We start from the raw sequence: 18,785 nt of genomic DNA, 5'->3' as shown, positions 1-18,785 counted from the left end.
GAGCTCTTATATTTAGGAATATTAGAATTTATAAAAAGTTAATTGTCAATCTAGTCCCCAAAAGGCAGTGCAGATGTTCTTATGAAGACATGCTCACTGTTCTTTCTTTCTTTTTTTTTTTTAAAAGATTTTATTTATTTATTCGACAGAGATAGAGACAGCCAGCGAGAGAGGGAACACAAGCAGGGGGAGTGGGAGAGGAAGAAGCAGGCTCATAGCGGAGGAGCCTGATGTGGGGCTCCATCCCTTAACGCCAGGATCACGCCCTGAGCCGAAGGCAGACGCTTAACCGCTGTGCCACCCAGGCGCCCTTCACTGTTCTTTCTTTAGCTTATTTCCTCTTGGTCATTCATAACTTTACAAAAAAGAAATAAACCTGTATTTTCTTTACAAATTTAAGTAATGTAATAATCCCTTTTAAAGGAGGGAAAGAAAGCTACGCTGAGAGATGTAGGATATACTGGTTTCATTCTTTGAGTAGGAAGAAGTAATTCAAATAAAAAACAAATGTGAAAAAATTAAAAAAAAAATAAAGGAGGGAAAACAAATTCTTGCATATTCCTTGAATAAAGTAATTTTCATTATAACTTTACTTAAATATTTACAAACAAATTACATGTAAATTCATTGTCTATATTTCATCTATAGACCTGAAATTAATTTACAAATTATGTGCAAACAAAAATATAAGAGTAAAAATTCAAATAATGGATATGTTCTAACAAAACAAAAGCAATGATGTGATAAATAGTGGAAAGATGCATTTTGGGGTTTTCTGCTTCATTGTTTATTGCCTTGATTTTGAACACGCTCGAATGTTATTTGAATCATTGAACATTGCTTTTATCTTTCCTTTTAAACAATGACGTTAATTTCAAACCAATTAAATGTTGTATTGGGCTGATCTGCTTAATAGCAGCCTACAAAATGCAATAGAAACAAAATATTCTAAGAATAAGAAGACATAACAAAAACATCTTCATTTTACCTGTTACCTCACCGAATCAACTGTTGGTAGTCAATACATACAAAGATGAAAACTTTGCTGTGAGGTGCTGTGTCTGTGAGGTGGCTCCATTCACCACTTCTCTACTTCTGAACGACTGAGAAACTTTTATTCATATAGTGTGCCATAACATCACATGGCCTCCACTTGGCTCCACGCAATTGTAAACACACATGCAAATGTGGGTATTTGGTTATAAGGTGGTTGATCTAGACTATGTTTCCACTAAATTTTTAAAACTGTTGTTGAAATGAAAACACAAAATTTAGAAATTCTTGCAGAGAACCGGAGGGCACCTTCTACGATGCGGAGCTAATGATTTTAATCAATTGTTCTTTCTTGAGCGTCTCTGTTTGGCATCACTTGCCACTGAAAGTGCAGGGATCAGACTAGAACTAAAAACTTGAGCAAATGGACATTGTCTTGGAATACTTACATGCTTAAGAAGTCAAACAACTTCTTCTGCTCTACTAATCGTAGGATATTGAGACCATTGTAGTCATGCCAACTGTGCCCCATAGATGGAAACTATAATGTTCAGCTCAAAGCTCCATCTGTGGCACAGAGTGTGTGAACTGCTGCCTCTGTAAGTGATGAACTTTGCCATGAAGTTGCTGATTATATTAGCTTCTGTATACCTCTAGAACACTAATTTTTTTAAAAATTTCAAAGTAGGGATTTGTAGAATGCTCCCTCTTACAGATCTTCTTCTTCTTCTTTTTTTAAATGTTTTTTTATTATATTATGTTAGTCACCGTACAGTACATCCCCGGTTTCCGATGTAAAGTTCAATGATTCATTAATTGCGTATAACACCCAGTGCACCATGCAATATGTGCCCTCCTTACTACCCATCACCAGCCTATCCCATTCCCCCACCGCCCTCCCCTCTGAGGCCCTCGGTTTGTTTCTCATAGTCCATAGTCTCTCATGCTTCATTCCCCCTTCTGATTACCCCCCCTTCCTCTTACGGATCTTCTAATCAACATGAGCAAGTCTCCTTTTCCCCTTCGCCCCCTTGGAAATAATGATGCTTTGTACGGTAGGTGATAGAATTTTTTTAAAGCAAAAGAACAAGATGGAAGAAACTTACTAAAAGATAGAGGAATTTATAGAGGAATTATGCTTAAATATGTGCTTTAAATGAAGATAGCACAAAGGCTTTTACATTTCTGACTGGAAGTTTGAAAGGGAACTTTGATGGAACTTGCATTTCAATTCCTGTTTGCAAATTCAGTCTGGTGGTGGGGTCCTGCACTCAGTTCTGCTATCTGTCCCACATCACTGAACTCCATGGTCTCAATCTCATGTCTGCTCCAACTAGTATACTCTCTCAGGGGTCAAACCAAGCTAGCTTTTAAAAACATATCTGGAAATATTAGACACTTATTAGATCCGAAGTTGAAGAAGTGAGTTTATTTTTTTTTTAAGATTTTATTTATTTATTTATTTATTTATTTATTTATTTGACAGAGAGACAGCCAGCGAGAGAGGGAACACAGCAGGGGAGTGGGACAGGAAGAAGCAGGCTCCCAGTGGAGGAGTCCGATGTGGGACTCGATCCCAGAACGCCAGGATCAGGCCCTGAGCCTGAGGCAGACGCTTAAAGACTGCGCTACCCGGGCGCCCCGGAAGAAGTGAGTTTATTGACAGAAGACACCCTGTCACCTTATCTCTCCGCTGCTTTTCCCTGCCCACTGTGCTGTAGCTCCGTCCAGGTTTTGTGGACTGGTTAATGAGATCTTATATAAAGCTCAACTTAATTGTAAGGTATTTATAATTTTCCCACAAGCTAGAGTGCCCTCTTGTGGGAATATGTAGTAGTTATCCAGGTACTACCAAGGATCTGAATTTGTGAGTCCACATTTCCCAGGTGTGGTAAGCTGAACAAGCTCCCCCACTGTATTTTATTTTTATTCAACTCATCTTCTTCATGGATGTCATAGCCATTGGTAAATGGGAAGGGGTAGAAATATGGTAGGCAGTAGCCAGTGGTGTAAGAATGTATTTTTCAAAACAATATTGATTTCCTTTCTTTTTCTTTTTAAATGTAGTGGTGGTAGGAGGTGAGGAAAGTATAGATAAGTCAGAATGAAGGTCCCAAGTTCAAGAAATTAGTAGATGTCCTTAATGCCACTTACCAAAGAAACATTTATGTGGGTTGTCAAATGCCTCATTGAGGATCTATATCCTTCCTGGGAGGAGTAAGCACTCACGGACTTACTTTCACTTGCCTATCAGTTGTTTGCATCTCATCAGAACAGAATTGAGAGCTCTAGCCTAAGAAGGATGAAGAGTTTTAGTCTAAAATATAGCTATTATAAGATAGAATGAGGTTTGATAATAGCTTAAATGCATAGTTTTCTTACCACTTCAATGCATACGTCTTTAAAAACTTTTTATTTGGAAGAACTTCAAACATATACAAAATAGTATATGAGAGGAGTATAATCCCCTCCATTTACCTATTAAACAGCATCAACAATTACCAACTCATTACTAATTTTCTTTCAAAAGTAAGAAAAGTAGAAAAGTAAGTTTAAGCCATCAACTTATTTATATCTATATAGAAAGAGATACCTCTAAGAAAAGGAACTGCCAAAAAAAATCTTAAACTGTTTTAGGTAATTGTATTGTTGGAAGTGGTGGTATTATTAATCTGACACCGAATATAAACATTTATGCTGGAATTTTTGTAATGAAAGAAAGGAGATACAAATGTAAATTATATGAGTTTAAGTAAAAACTCTGAAGTCCTGACTTTGAATAAAAAGACTCAGTAACAACTCATGATGTATTTCATCTTTATATTTATCATTTTATCTTAGCTCTGCCCATTGAAATGGCCTAAATTTTTCTCACCCATAAATATTTCAGAGCGTATCTCTAAGAGATAAGAACTCCTCTCTAAAAATATAACCACAATATCATCATGTAAAAAATAACAATTACTCCTTAATATCGTAAAAGATCAAGGTAGTGTTCAAATTTCCCTCATTGTCTGTCATTTTAAAAAGACCTGATTGTTTTAGTTAGATTTATGATAGTACTGAAAAAAAGGTACAAAGATTTTCCATATACCCCCTGCTCTTCACACACATGTGTAGCCTCCTCCATTATCAACATCCCTCACCAGAATAGTACTTTATTTAATTTATTTTATTATTATTAATTATTATTATTATTATTTTTACCAAGGATGAACCTACATTGACACACCATAATCACCTGAAGTCCGTAGTTTACCATAGGGTTCAGTCTTGGTGTTGTATATTCAAAGGGTTTTGGCAAATGTATAATAACATATATCCATTATTACAATATCGCACAGAATATTTTCACAGCCCTAAAAATCCTCTGTGTCTGCCTATTCATATACCACTCCCTGCCCCCTGGCCTGGCAACCACTGATCGTTTCATTGCCTCCATAGTTTTGGCTTTTCCAGAATGTAAATATACATTTAAGGCGCTTTCATGTCTTTTCATTGGTTGGTATCTCATTTCTTTTTAGTGCTGAATAATATTCTATTGTCTAGATGTACCATAGTTTATCCATTCACCTACAGAAGACCATCTTGCTTGCTTCCAAATTTGGGCAGTTCTGAATAAAGCTGCTATAAACATCCATATACGGGTTTTGTGTGGACATAAGTTTTCAACTCCTTTCCTTAAATACCAAGAAGTGTGATTGCTGGATCATATAGTAAGAGTATGTTTAGTTTTGTAAGAAACTGCAAAACAGTCTTCCAAAGTGACTGTAATATTTTGCATTCCCATCAACAATGTGTGAGAGTTTCTGTTGCTCCACATTCTCGCCAGCATTTGGTGTTGTCAGGGTCCCAGATTGTGGCCCTTCTAATAGTTGTATAATGGTATCTCATTGTTCTAATTTGCATTTCCCTGATGACATATGATGTGGAGCATGTTTTCATATGCTTACTGGCCATCTGTAGATCTTCTTTTTTTTAAAAAGATTTTATTTATTTATTTGAGAGTGAGCGCAAGCAGGGGGAAAAGCAGAGGGAGAAGCAGACATCCTGCTGAGTGGGGACCTTGACCTGGGGCTCCATCCCAGGACCCTGAGATCATGACCTGAGCCGAAGGCAGATACGTAACTGACTGAGCTACCCAGGTGTGCCTGTTTATCTTCTTTAGTGAGGTGTCTGTTAAGGTCTTTGGCCCATTTGTCACACTGCTTGTTCATTTTCTTACTGTTGAGTTATCATCTTTTTAAAAATCTATGGGTTCTCTTTCTCTCCCTCTCTCATTTTATCTTTCCTTTCAATATATTTTTGTCCAAGAAACAGAGTCACTTGTCTACAGTTTTGATGATATGGATTTTTCTGAAAGTATAATTTTGGTGTTATGTAGGAATTAGGGGAGTCTGTTCCTGTATTTCCTTTAAATGAGTGGTTAGATCTAGAAACTTAGCGGATTAAGTTCAATTTTTTGTTTGGCAAGGCTACTTCACAGGCAGTGAGGTTCTCTTCCACCAGGAGGCGCACATGCTCTCTTTGGGACGTTCGCAGTTTTGTTTGTTTTTTTTGGTCTTGTTTTTTTTTTTTTTTTTTTTTGGAGGTAGGCTACATGCCCAAGTGTGGAATTTGAACTCACGACCCTGATATTTAGAGTCCCATGCTCTACCCACTGAGACGGCAGCAGCTTTTGATGATCACTGTATGGATTCATTAACAAACTAATGGTTGCAGAATAGTGGTATTCTATCTCTGCCATCCCTTCTTCTTTTACTGGGTTTTTATCCTTCTTTGATTAAATTTTCCTTCACCAACTATTTTGTTACTCCAAGATGCAATTTATATATGAGATGCCAGAAAAATGCTTGGTTTTTCCCCTTCACTTAACGTTTTCAAAATAATGAGTTGGTTCCCTAACACCATCCAAAAATGACTAATGGGTTTTTTTTTTTTAACTCATTATGAACTCATGTACGTGAATCTATTTTTTTTTAAGATTTTATTTATTTATTTGAGAGAGAGCGTGAACAGTGGGGAGGGGCAGAGGGAGAGGGAAAAGCAGACTCCTCGCTGAGCAGGGAGCCAGATGCGGGGCTCGATCTCAGGACTCTCGGATCAGGACCTGAGCTGAAGGCAGACTCTCAAATGACTGAGCCACCCATGTGCTCCTCTGTGAATCTATTTGGTATTTTTCTTTCCACTGAAGTCATTATGCTTACTGATGCTCAAATTCTTTTATCTTTGACCAGAGGAAGTCTATTTAAGTTGGCTCCTGAATCCTTTTGACATGAGCCTGTCTTTAGAAATTTCCCTGCTTTCTGCTAAGACAAGATGTTCCTGGTTTCTTTTACATTTCGTAACTCAGACCTGGAATTAGCTATTTCTCTAAGGCAATGGTTCTCAAAGTGTGATTGGGGGATCCCTGAGAGTCCCTGTGATGCTTTCATGGGGGCTGTGAGGCCAAAAGATGCTTTTTTTCCTTTTTAATTTTCAGTCTCTCACAAATGTATATAGAGTTTCCCAAGGGCTACCTGGTGTAGGATATTATGACTAAATGTAGAAGAGGTTTTAAAAATTATGCTGTCATTTATTAGGCCAGACACTAAAGAGATTTATAACAATGTAAAACAATGGCACTCTTCTCACTAATTTTTGTTAATGGATATTTTGTTATTTTAAAATCTGTTTTAATTTATAATGCATCAATAGGTATAACCCATACACACAAAAGCTCCTTGGGGTCCTCAACAGTTTTTAAGAGTTAAAGAAATTTGAGAAGCAAAGTGTTTGAGAACTGCTGTTTCCAGGAGTCCTGGCTCCTTCTAATGGAAAATGGTATTTAGAAATCACAATCTAGGAGCTAGAGATGTTCATGGTTACTGGATTGGCACTGTTTTTAGGCCATTTCAATGGGCAGAGCTAAGATAAAATGATAAATATATTTAAAGATGAAATACATCATGAGTTGTTACTGAGTCTTTTTATTCAAAGTCAGGACTTCAGAGTTTTTACTTAAACTCATATAATTTACATTTGTATCTCCTTTCTTTCATTACAAAAATTCCAGCATAAATGTTTATATTCGGTGTCAGATTAATAATACCACCACTTCCAACAATACAATTACCTAAAACAGTTTAAGATTTTTTTTGGCAGTTCCTTTTTCTTAGAAGTATCTCTTTCCATATAGATATAAATAAGTTGATGGCTTAAACTTACTTGAAATGGTATGTATTTTGGGCGTTATGCCACCTAGCAGTTCAGCTAGATTCATGTGTTTTTACTTTTGATTTTTAGAGAAGATTTTGTAAATTTAATTTTGTTTTATAATAACATAAAATGTTTACATGGTTCTAGAGTAAAATCTGTTACATAGGATATATTCAGAGACGCCTAGCTTCTATCCCTGTTTCCTCTCTCCTGTTCGCTTTCTTCCCCAATTAGTAACATTTTTTTTTTTTAAAGATTTTATTCATTTATTTGACAGAGACAGCCAGCGAGAGAGGGAACACAAGCAGGGGAAGTGGAAGAGGGAGAAGCAGGCTCCTAGCGGAGGAGCCTGATGTGGGGCTTGATTCCAGAACGCTGGGATCATGCCCTGAGCTGAAGGCAGACGCTTAACGACTGCGACACCCAGGCGCCCCCCAATTGGTAACATTTTAAAACAAAGCAATAGTTTCCTTCCTTTTATTTTTAAAATTTAAGCAAACATGTATATATATTTAGTATTATTACCACTCTTCTCTTTTTGTATGAAAGGTAGCATACTGTATACACTTCTCTCCACTTTGTTTTTTTCACTTAACAATATATTCCACGGTTGTAATATAGAGCACTTCATTGCGTTATTGCACCATAATTTATTCAACCGGTCCACTATTGAGGAATTTGGGGCTAATTTCCAGTATTTTATTGTAACTAGTGCTGCAGTGAAGAGTCATGCACATACTTTTCATATTTTTAGCACTGTTATCTTTTGGATAGAGCCCTCGACGTGGGGATTGCTGGGTCAAAGCATGAAAGTGCCCAATTCTCTTAGCTATTAGCTACTCTTTTAGCCTCCGCAGTACAGATGAAGGAACAAACTGAGACTGTCCAAGGTCACTTTATCAGTCACTGACACAGCAGGGATTTTTTAACTTGGAAGTAACGTTCTCCACACTCTTCAAATCATGGGAAAAGGAGTACTGAGGCCGGAGAGGGAGGAGAAGAATTTGCATTTGGACGTCACATTCATTGGATCACATATTCTCATCCTTCCAGGTCCCAGCACACCACGCTAGTCCTCTGACCTCTCCTGTTTTCTTCCTTCCGTCACTTTCCCTCTTTCTCCCACGGCTAAAACGCGCCCCCCACCCACTCCCTGCTATTCTGGGCGGACAAAGATTGCGCAAGCCCAGCCGCTTCGCAGAGCTTGCGCCGGTGCAGAGACAGGACCGGAATGACGTCATAACGGCGCGCAGCTCCCAGGCGTCCTCGCAAGGTCGCCTCGGAAGCAGGGGGCGCGCGTAAGTGACAAGACCGTGGTCAGGGACGCGCCGTGTCCTGCCTTGGTACCAGCGGCGACATGTCGGGATACACGCCAGACGAGAAACTGCGGCTGCAGCAGCTCCAACAGCTCAGAAGGCGATGGCTAAAAGACCAGGAGCTGAGCGCCCGGGAGCCGGTGCTGCCCCCGCAGCGGGTGTGGCCTATGGAGAGATTCTGGAATAAGTTTTTGCGGGACCAGACCCCCTGGAAGAACGTGGTGAGTGACGGGCCTCCCTTGCCCCCGATGCACACACCCCGTCGCAACCCTGGGCCTGGCTGCTGGGCCTGCTTACTGTAGCCACACCAAGGACTGACATCACTGGGCCCCCAAGTCCGGTAGTTCCGTGAGGGAGAACCAGGTTCAACCAAGACTTAGGTTTAGCAGGGACGCTATGTTGTCCCAAGAGAGCTCTGGAGTTCAGGAGTTTGGGAGAGTCTGCCCTTCTGCTGTCAAGTGTGATGAGGAGGAGGGCGATCTTTGCTTAGGTTTTACAGAATGATAGAAAGATTCACTTGAGTGAAAATTCGGTGATTTTAGTATGTAAGGACACCTGTCTGCTTTTTAAAGTTGAGATTATAGAGAATAACACTACACTCAACTACCAGAAGACACGGGAGTCTCTAACTGGTCATGCAGCCCCATGTGATCGCCATGAAAGATAGGGTCTTATTGGTATGCTTAATGAGTTATATTCAAGAGCCACCTTTCTGAACTACCACTATATTCTTTTAACACAGTTTAGTTTAAAAGTGCCATTTCTGAACTTTACACTGTAGAAAATCGCTCATTTAAGAGCTATCTTTATTTTCAGGGTCTCTGGACATTTTCTTGAGGTCATTAAATTACATCAATTTAGGTGATGAACACTATTATCTCAGAATTGTTTTCAATAAGCTATGACATTGGCTAATAATCATGGTAATAATACTATTAAGTAACACTTGAGTACTTACTTTCTGCCCTGCATTTTGCTGAGGGTTTTACGTGTGTTACTTTAATTCTTTAATTCCGTAAGGTAGAAACTACTCCTAATCCTTATTTTAACTATGTGGAAAATGAGACCTGCAAAAAATTGAGTGATTTATCCGTGGTCACAGAACTAGGAATTGAAGGAGTTTACGCTGAGATCCAAGTGTTATCTGCTTTCTTACTGTGCTACCAAGTTTTGTGCAAATTTTTCTGAGAAAGTGGTATTAGATACTTCTTTAGGGTGGTAAAATTAAACTCTAATTCAGCCCTCGTCTCACCTTTTGTATCCCTGACATTACTTGTTGATTTTGGCAGCTACTGGTTGAAAGTTGACATCCCACCCATCAGCCAGTGATGTAAGGAAGTAAATAAGTATTTCAGTCTGTTTTTCCTTACCCTGAGTTAATTTTTCTTCCCTAATCATGTATACTATAACACCTAGAATCTAGTTATCTCAGGTGAGATAGATGTGTTTCAGTCAAATTGGCTGCCATGGAAAAGATCCATTTTCAGTTCTGTTTTGCCTTTCTCTTTTAAAATAGTGTGCCTGAAAGTATCTCAAAGTGAGCTTGCAACACCCCCATCCCCATATGTAAAATATTCTTTTTCAAGCTTTGGTGTGCTCAAGGTTGTCTACCTTACATGTAGAATGGTGCAAGTGATGTTGATTGTGGGTATCTGAAATTGATAAATTAGGGGTTTGGCTGTACCTGAAAAATTCTGTAGTTTTGATTACTCAAACTGATTAAAATTATTCTTTCATTATTTATGCCATGTTTATCTTTAGTAAACTTATGATATTTTTAGAAGTCTTTAAAATATTTATATATATCTGTGAATATCTTACTGTAGCTTTGCAAAATGTTACTTGTCTTAAGCCTTGTTTGCTCTGAACTCTGTAGGTATCCCCTAGCAGGCCCTATGTTTAATAAAAATATTTGAATGGGTGAGGTTAGTTACAGACTGTAAGGAAGTATGTAACATGTAGACATTTTAAAATAATCATGACATTATATCATTGATGTTTTTTTTCTGCCACAAACATAAAAAAATGGGATATCTGTTTATGTATGTTTTCTCCCCCCCCCCCCCCCCTTTGCTTTTACTCATGTACTTATACCTGCCTGGATTATTCATTATTATATCAAATATCATGTGAATGTAAGTATGTTTTAAGTATGTATTTTTCAGAATTTATTTTTAATATTGTACAAAATTATTTCCTACGTGGGCATGTCTTCCCCTGCTTTACTTAGTGGAAATAATCTGGCACTTATAACTGATTTTGAACTACTTTGAATAAAGTAGTTAAGTAAAAGGTTTAATGAAACTTAAAGTGAGGTTTTTCAAAAACTTAATCTTTAGTTGATTACAACTTGAAATGCATTTTCTCATAAAAACAATGTTTAAATGATCAGAATGAAGTTGACCTATTAAAACTAGTGTAAACTTGGGGTTCTAATTAAGAAGGGAGCAGAGAATTTCTGCTCCTTTATTTGAGCATAGATATAAGATAAATTCAAATTAGACAAAGGTTGTCTTTGTCGTCATCCCATTTTCCTTTTCTTCATTCTGTCTGATTTTTCACCATTTTCTTTCTTTAGAATCCAGGATGTCCAAAAGCTTGAACTTTCTCATGGAAAGATCTTGCGTGTGGTGATTGAAATGAGGCAGTTGCCATATTTTAAGGCCAAGGGAGAGTCTGGTATAGGTGTTAGTTTCAAGGCAATATGAGGAAGGAGTGCATTTGAGGCAATGGTATATAGAAGGGAGAGCAGTGGTGGCTGCCCGGCATGGAGTGTTGTAACCCAAACAGATTGAAGAGGGCATTCTGGTACCCGGTGAGGATATTAGGTCTCAGGAAGAGGGGGACGTTGGGGTGGGGGGAGTTGGTGAGTATACCTGTTTGGAGAGCAGCAGTGGTAGTAACCTGGGATAGAATATTGGAACCTGAGCAAGGGGAGGAGGACATCTGCAAGAAGGGTGGTTTGGGGCAGTGATGGAGGTGGCAATCTATAGTAAGATATCAGGACCTGAATGAGGTGAGGTTATTTATACTGGTGTATGATGGTAGTGACAGGAGATTGGTTACATATAGGAAAATTGATCAAATAAGTACATGAATTGATGATAACAGAACCCAGAATTCTCATTGTCAGAAAAGGGAGTTGCACACATGAAAAGAGAGAAAACCTTGTGGTACTGGAATGGAATTGGAATTATTGGTATGAACTCATGGTTTTTAGTATGTATTGATACAGAATTCTATATAGATGTAAATGTGGATAGTCTAGATCTGTCCACTGACAGGCCTGAGAGCAGTGCCACTGCATGGTAATTAGCATATCTAGCAGCCTGGTCTTACCCAGCTCTCCACTGAAAGGATCCAGAGCTCTTTGGAGAAACGGCCAATTCTAGGGCTGGAGCAGGGAAAGTACATGATGATCTTATTGTGCCAGAAAGTAAAGAAGTGTTCAGAAATGTTGGAGATCTACCAAAAGGACGGAGTCAGCTTGAGAGGACTCCCCCTGGGACAATTTGAGCATCGAAATAACTAACAATAGTTATAGATTAATCTAATAGCCAACTGAATAAAATGCAAATCCACAAGTCCATATACATATAAAAAATTAATAAATGGTTAGAAGAGACAGCACTTTTTTGTACAATGGATTGCTAAATAATAAACAGACAAGGACTGATACAATTAGAAAAGCCACCACTTGAGAATCATCAGAGTAACATTTTTTTTAGCCAAGGAACATCAAAAGTTGCTAAAATTAATCTCATAATACCTAACTTCAGCATACTTATTTGATACAAAGGGAAAAGGAGTATTTGTAGTGGAGAAACCAGGCAGATACCATGAAGAAATCTAAATTAACATTACCAGTAATGGGGCAAACTGAAATTATGTACTACTTGGTAGGTACAGTAAGAAAACAGCATCAATTTTGTGTGATTCCTGTCAAAAATGCAAACCTGAATCTAATATAAGGAAGCATAAGACAAGCCAAAACAAGGGACTTTTCTGCATAGTAAATGCAGAAGGCTTTACCTTCAAAAGTATCAAGATCATGAAAGTTAAAGAATGACTGAAGATTTGTTCTAGATTTAGGAGGACTTAAAGAGGCATGTCAGCTAAATGCAATTCTTGATTAATGGCATTATGTGCTTAGTTAAATGAACAAAGATGGCATTGGCATTCAGAATTTTAGAGCCTACACAATGGTTAGCAAGTCATGTAAGGGGATTTTCTGAGAATTCCAATTAGTGAGACACTTGATAACATTTGAATGGGTTCTTTAGCTAGAAAGTAGTAATGTATCAGTAATGAAACAGATTAATTTCTTGATCTTGATGGCTGTATTGTGATTATTTTAAGAATATTGTTCTTATTTGTAGGAATTACTAAAGTAATAAACTAGTCTGCAGTTTCCTGAAGTGATTCAGTAAAAAAATTATTTTTATAATTCTTGCAACTTTTTGTAAGTTTAAAATTATTTCGAGATAAAACAAAAGTTAGGGACTCCCTAAACAAATTGTAGATAATCCAATTGAGGTTTGCTTTCTCTTAGCTTGTTGTGAGGAGTGTGAAATAAATAATTGGTGTTTTCAGAAAATTCCTTTAACATAGCTTTTCTCTTTATTGCATGGTCTTTTAAAATTCTGATTGCTGACATCATTTTTGTTCTTCACTAAGCAGATTATGTTCATTCATCAACAAGTTATGGAGTGCCTAGTATGTCATCTTCCTTTATTGCTCTGAAAGAATATGCAAGATAAAATTCCTGGAGTTTGTAGTAAAGTTGGAAGATGGGTATGATTTGGGTAAGAGTATGGAGGAGAAAAGTTATTCCAGCTAGGAGGAAAGATGAGGAGTTAGTAATGTGCATGTCCTATCTACCCAAGACTGAAGAGGTGACTAGAATAGCAGGTCTGTAGGCTCAGTGGGCTGAGACCATTTAACTGAAGGTTTTGAAAGCTAGGCAGAGGAGGTTGAACCTTATCTGGTAGGCAGTGGGAAACTTTCCATTTCTCAGTAGGTGAGTGAGTTGATAAAAGTGCTATATTTAGGACATAAAAAACAATATGATGGGGGTAACTGGAGGGAGGAAAGTCCTGACATCAGGTAAATCAGCTACAGGCTGTTGCAGTTTAGTAAATGTTAGTTGATGAGAATCTGGTTAGGGTGAAGATAGCAGAAGTGGAAAAGAAAAGTGAAGCCAGAAGACATTATTTAAAGAAGACAGCTCAAGTTGGGGATGAAACCAAAACTCAGAGGTACTTACGACTCTAAAATTTCCAGCCTTGGAAGTTACAAGTAGGGTTTTGGAAAGAAGTAAATTTGTGTAGGACTATGTGCTGTCAACATGTTTTGGGGATGTCCAAGTGGACATGGCCTATCTTACGTGTTAGAAACATGAACTTGGTGGAGGCTCGTAGGAGTTAGAGTTGGAGTTTAGTATTTTTACTTCATAGACCAACAGAAAATCTTTCCGCAACCATTAAAAGGGGCTAACAATTTATACGTCTGAGGGTCAGAGTATAGTTTATGTTTCTCTTGTTGATGGGCTTAAACAAAATTCTATATTTATGTTCACCTGCAAGTCCACAGGCCATTTCATATCATCATATGTCTTATTTTTTACTGTCTTAACATGCAAGACTCTAGAGGAGAAAAATATATTACTACTTTCTGTCAGTGCAGGTTTTTTTAATACCCAAGAGTGGTTTTTACGTGCAGAAATGACTGTTCACAGTTACCTGGAATATAAGTTAAAATTCATTTTGTTAGTTTCAGATTTAAAAACCTCCTTTTTTTTCCTAATTCTGTATATTCAGTTTTAAAATTCTGTTAAACTGCTTACACATCTAGTAAAATATGAACAGTCTCCTTTGTTCTTATTATCTTTGGATTAATTCAAGTTGAAATCTCCTAGAACAATTCCACTTACAAACATAATCATATTCTCTTACATGTTTTAAGCTGCATTTATACATTTTATATTTATATGTTGAATTTTATTTTTAAGTATTTATAGGGCAAATTAATGACCCTAAGAAGCAAAATCTTTTTAAACTTGTAATCACAAGCCTAAATCAATTATTCATTTTAACTAGAATCCTAAAACTAATCTTTTAGAACCTCTAATAGCCAGATTGATTACCTTAAACATTATAAATGCTCTAAATAGCAGAATATATGGATTATTCCAGTGTTTTAAGAACTTATTAAATTTGATGTTTAGATTTATTTATTCTCTAGATTTAATCTTTGTTATATCTGTATTTAACTGAATTTTTCTAGGCTTGAAAAGACACCTTCTAAGAGCAGCAGATTTAATAAGCTGCAGTTACTGGTTTGACAATTCAAGACTAATATAGTTGCTTATCTGAGGGAGTCATACTTTCAGGTGATTTTTCCTAAGCCACAGATGGATGTAATTAAAGGTTTTGTGTCAGTAGAGGTCCCAAAGCCTCTCCCTTACCTTATTTTTTCTCTGGATTTGAGTAGGTCTGCATCCTCATTAATGTTAGCCAGTTTGCTTCATCTAATACCTTTACTGACAAATTGAATTTTACATTCTCTCTAAGGACATTTCAGTGTCATCTTGCTGCTGGCCCCAGTACTTAAGAGACATTTTAATGTATTTACATTGTATTCTGACTTTATCTCCTGCTTTTGGCTCCAGTTCGAGTCTTACATTATGCCAATCATCTTTTTAGTAAAATTTTGTTCATGTGGTATCTTGTGCAGATGTATGTGCTTAATACATTTATTTAACAAACGTTTTTAGCACCTCTTGTGTGCAAGGCACTGTTCTAAACACAGGGATATAGCAGTAAGCAAAGCAGATTGAGTCTCTGCCCTCATGAAGTGTTTATTTTAGTCTTGGAGACTGGCAGTAAATAAAGAGGCATATGTTACAGGGAGTGATAATCTATGGAAGGAAAACTAAACAGGGTAAAAGACTAGGTCTCCCTGGGGAAGTGCTGTTTGAAGAGAAACATAAATGAAATGATGATATGGATCAAGCAGATACCTAGAAGAGCATTTCAGGTAGAGGAATCATTACATATAAGGGCCCTGAGGCACAAGCAGACCCATCTGATTAGACTAAGAGTAAAGGAACCATTGTGGCTACAACAGAGAGAGAGAAAGAGAAGATCAGAGAGGTGGTCAAGGGCCAGATTGTGTAGGGTCTTAGAGATCACAGCAAGGACTTTGGCCTTTGCTGTAAGAGTTATGAAACTTTGAGCAGAGGAGTAGTCCATCTTATAAGAATCACTCACCTGTGCTGTGTGGAGAATAGACTGAGAAGGCATGCGTCCACCAGGACACTAACAGGTAAAGAAAAAAAAAATGATAGAGACTTGAACAAGGGTAGTAGTACTAGGTGGTGAGAAACAGTTGGATTCATGATATAATCTCAAGATAGAACCAACAGGATCTGCTGAGGAATCATCAAGGGTTTTGGCCTTTGTAACTAGGAGAATGAATGTGCCATTTACTGCAGTAAGGAACCATTTGGGGCTGGAGGATGTTATAAGTTGGACCTGGTTAAGTTTGAGATGACTAGTAGAGATAGCCAAGTAAAGATCTTGAGTAAACAGTTAAATGTATGAGTCTGGAATTTGGTGAAAGTTTGGGGCTTATGTTAAAAATTTGGGATACGATCTGTTTTATTTTAGAAGAAACTCTAAAACCATAATTAACAGAGGATTCCTTTTATTGCAGACAAAACCATATGCCATTGTTCAAAGAAAGCCCAGAATATTCCCAGTAAGTCTTAATATGTCTGATTTTTCTTTTATTAGTTCTCTCTCCTTTACCTCCCTAAGTGATCATTAAAGTGCTCCTCTCTTCTGTCATTATAAGTGCTTGTTTTGTATATTCTTGTAAAAAAAAAAAAAAGGAAAAAGAAATAACATGAGGCAGCAGCTACAGTTGAAAATGGGAGGTGGCCATATTTCTTTGGAAGCTGGCTGTAAAACTTTTATGACCTTTGTAGTCCTAAAGTGAATTGAAGATACTGACAGTTTTTCACTAGTACCCTGTTTCATGTAGGGTTCAGGACTTAGGGCACTAGCCTGAGCAGACACTTGGGTATAGTAACAGCAACTAATTACTCTGTTATTCATTCCAGACTGTCATTTGTTAATGGCAGTTTGACCTTAACCTCTCCATCTGTGAATTTAAAATCTGTTAATGTGTACTTTAAGTTTTGTGATGTGAATATGTAAGCTTTATCCTAATTTAAAATTGAGTCTTTTCAGCATTAAAAGATTACTTAGTTATCAGCTGGTATTTTTACTGGTTGTGAGGTTATCTTTAAGCATAGCAAAATGCAGATTATGTTCTTGTCCTATTTCTAGTCATAGATAATGAACTACCATCAATCTCCAAGGTCTGTAATTTTAAAAAACAGAACTCTCTTAATTCTTGCTTCAATCAAATGACATAGTCACAATAATCCATAATTGTCTGCAATAGAAGGGAATTTAAGGGTGAACCACCAAAATTAACCCTTCAGTTGAAACTCAGCTTTAGGAAATAGGGGATTTCTTCTATATTTAAAATAAACATTATCTTTATGATGACCACTTTCATGCCCTTTCTGGACATTTTGTTTGAGTAAAACTTCCCCTTATACTTCCTTCACTTACACCTTAAGATTCTGAATATTGCTCTTCTTTAGACAGCTTCTACTTTGTCTAAGTCCCTTTCAAAGTGTGAGTGCCAGAACTGAACTAGATTTTCTATGTGAGATCTGATCAAGTGGAACTATCATCTATGCAGACAAAGATTTTTCTACTAATGCATCTTTGTTTTTTTAGGGTGATACAATTCTGGAGACTGGAGAGGTAATTCCACCAATGAAAGAATTTCCCGATCAACATCACTGAAGATTACTTTAAAATTTCAAAGGCGTATGAGGCCAAGTTTGTTGCTGTATTACTGTATTTACTAAATATATTTTCTGGAAAAGTACCTTCAATAAAGTTTACTCTGACATATGTGTTGTCTGTTTCTTCACAAATATTGTACAATTTGCAACTCTGAATTATTTAACTATAAGTAAAAATTGGATAAGCTAAAAAAATATGAGTGATCACCTTTTTCTGGCCATTCTTTACTTGAAAAACAGGATGTAGAAAAGTAGTCAGATGATAGATTTTTTTTCTTACACAGCACTTAATCTAATCTTATGTGAAGGTATGCAACAGAATGAAATGTTGCAATAAACATAAGAACAGCAATTCCACACACTTTGTTTTAAAAAAGACAGGCATTTTAAGAGGTTATTTAGAAACTCCAGTTTGAAAAGCATGTCATTCCCTCTGATCCAGTACTCACATGCTGTCAGACCTAGGTTGATTTGTTTTATATAAGAATGTAGAAGACAAACCTCTGTGAATATTAGCAGATTAGTGGCTATTATAAAGGACTATGCAAAAATAAATTTGGAAACTTTGCATAATGGATTTTACTTTAGACACGTTCTAGATAAGCATCAGGTAAAGAACTATGAGCACACAATTAAATCCAGAGGAATTACAAATTTTCATTCATCCCCGAGATTTTGTCTGGGTATTCCTTGCTTAGCTGTCGTCGTGCGGCCACTGTTGATGCATAGATGACATATCCCCAGGAGAGCAATACGATCGCGAAGAGCAACTAAAACGCAAGAGGGGGAATAAAAGCAAAATAACTTGCTGTAAGCGATACTTCCCTCCCTCCCCTCGCCCCAACAGGTTGCCGTGTACATTGCTAAGGTGGGAATTACAGTGAAAAACTCGAATAAATGGGGTTCCGGAGGCGAGTACACCCAGCCGCCCTTACGTAAGAAGCGGAAGAGCGTGTCTTCCAGGAAGAGGCGGAGTCGAGGTGAGAGAGTGAAAGCCTTAATAGAGGAATGGATTTTGGAGTTTCTGGCTGCTGAAGAAATAGGGGGCCTTCCGCCTGCGGGCCTACGGAGTCGACACCGTGTAGCCTCGCCAGACCAGGGACCTACCACTGAATAAATCCAGTCCAGGGTGCGGCGGCTCACTGGCTTCATGGTAAGGAGGCGGCGGCGGCCGGCGGAAACGGAGGGAAACCGCAGGCCCTAGGGTAACCTCCGGGGCGGCGGCTGCCGAGCGGCGACAGCCATCTTTCAGCCGGGCACAAGCGCCCGCCCCTCGCCTCCGGGAGCGTTTCCCATCAGTCGGCCGGCCTCTTCCGCCCGGAGCTGGGGGCGGGCTCACGTGATATGGGGGGGGCCTAGCTCGCGGTGGAGGGAGGGGATGAGGTGAGAAA

The 18,785-nt window shown here is 37.9% G+C and overlaps 2 protein-coding genes across 3 annotated transcripts; one reads left to right on the top strand and one right to left on the bottom strand.

Moving 5' to 3' along the window:
- The first annotated feature begins 8,021 nt into the window (after positions 1 to 8,021).
- Positions 8,022 to 17,501, top strand: NDUFB6 (NADH:ubiquinone oxidoreductase subunit B6). Of its 2 annotated transcripts, none has more exons than XM_008695100.2 (3): positions 8,022 to 8,728; positions 16,224 to 16,268; positions 17,324 to 17,501. In XM_008695100.2, exons 1-3 carry the CDS (start codon positions 8,549 to 8,551, stop codon positions 17,390 to 17,392), a joined length of 294 nt encoding a protein of 97 aa, XP_008693322.1. In that variant the 5' UTR covers positions 8,022 to 8,548; the 3' UTR covers positions 17,393 to 17,501. The 2 variants fall into 2 exon arrangements, 1 of the variants encoding a protein (XP_008693322.1); XR_005835204.1 differs by lacking the exon at positions 8,022 to 8,728 and adding an exon at positions 10,573 to 10,642.
- A 454-nt stretch (positions 17,502 to 17,955) lies between these two features.
- Positions 17,956 to 18,697, bottom strand: SMIM27 (small integral membrane protein 27). Its single transcript, XM_040631498.1, has 2 exons — positions 18,502 to 18,697; positions 17,956 to 18,164 (listed from the first exon to the last, which is right to left on the bottom strand). The coding sequence occupies exons 1-2, from the start codon at positions 18,544 to 18,546 to the stop codon at positions 18,042 to 18,044; spliced, it is 168 nt and encodes a 55-aa protein (XP_040487432.1). The 5' UTR covers positions 18,547 to 18,697; the 3' UTR covers positions 17,956 to 18,041.
- Positions 18,698 to 18,785: the final 88 nt, after the last annotated feature.

The sequence above is a fragment of the Ursus maritimus genome, unplaced genomic scaffold (assembly GCF_017311325.1).
Source record: "Ursus maritimus isolate PB19 unplaced genomic scaffold, ASM1731132v1 scaffold_17, whole genome shotgun sequence".
Classification (NCBI taxonomy): Eukaryota; Metazoa; Chordata; class Mammalia; order Carnivora; family Ursidae; genus Ursus; species Ursus maritimus.
The sequence above is the reverse complement of the archived record's forward strand: the minus strand, read 5'-3'. Positions and strand labels throughout refer to the sequence as shown.

Coding starts and splice junctions, on each gene's coding strand:
- NDUFB6 (XM_008695100.2), top strand. CDS start 8,549: ATGTCGGGATACACGCCAGACGAGAAACTGCGGCTGCAGCAGCTCCAA. Junction 8,729..16,223: donor AGACCCCCTGGAAGAACGTG/GTGAGTGACGGG, acceptor CTTTTATTGCAG/ACAAAACCATATGCCATTGT. Junction 16,269..17,323: donor GAAAGCCCAGAATATTCCCA/GTAAGTCTTAAT, acceptor TTGTTTTTTTAG/GGTGATACAATTCTGGAGAC.
- SMIM27 (XM_040631498.1), bottom strand. CDS start 18,546: ATGAAGCCAGTGAGCCGCCGCACCCTGGACTGGATTTATTCAGTG. Junction 18,165..18,501: donor TGGACTGGATTTATTCAGTG/GTAGGTCCCTGG, acceptor CTTGCGTTTTAG/TTGCTCTTCGCGATCGTATT.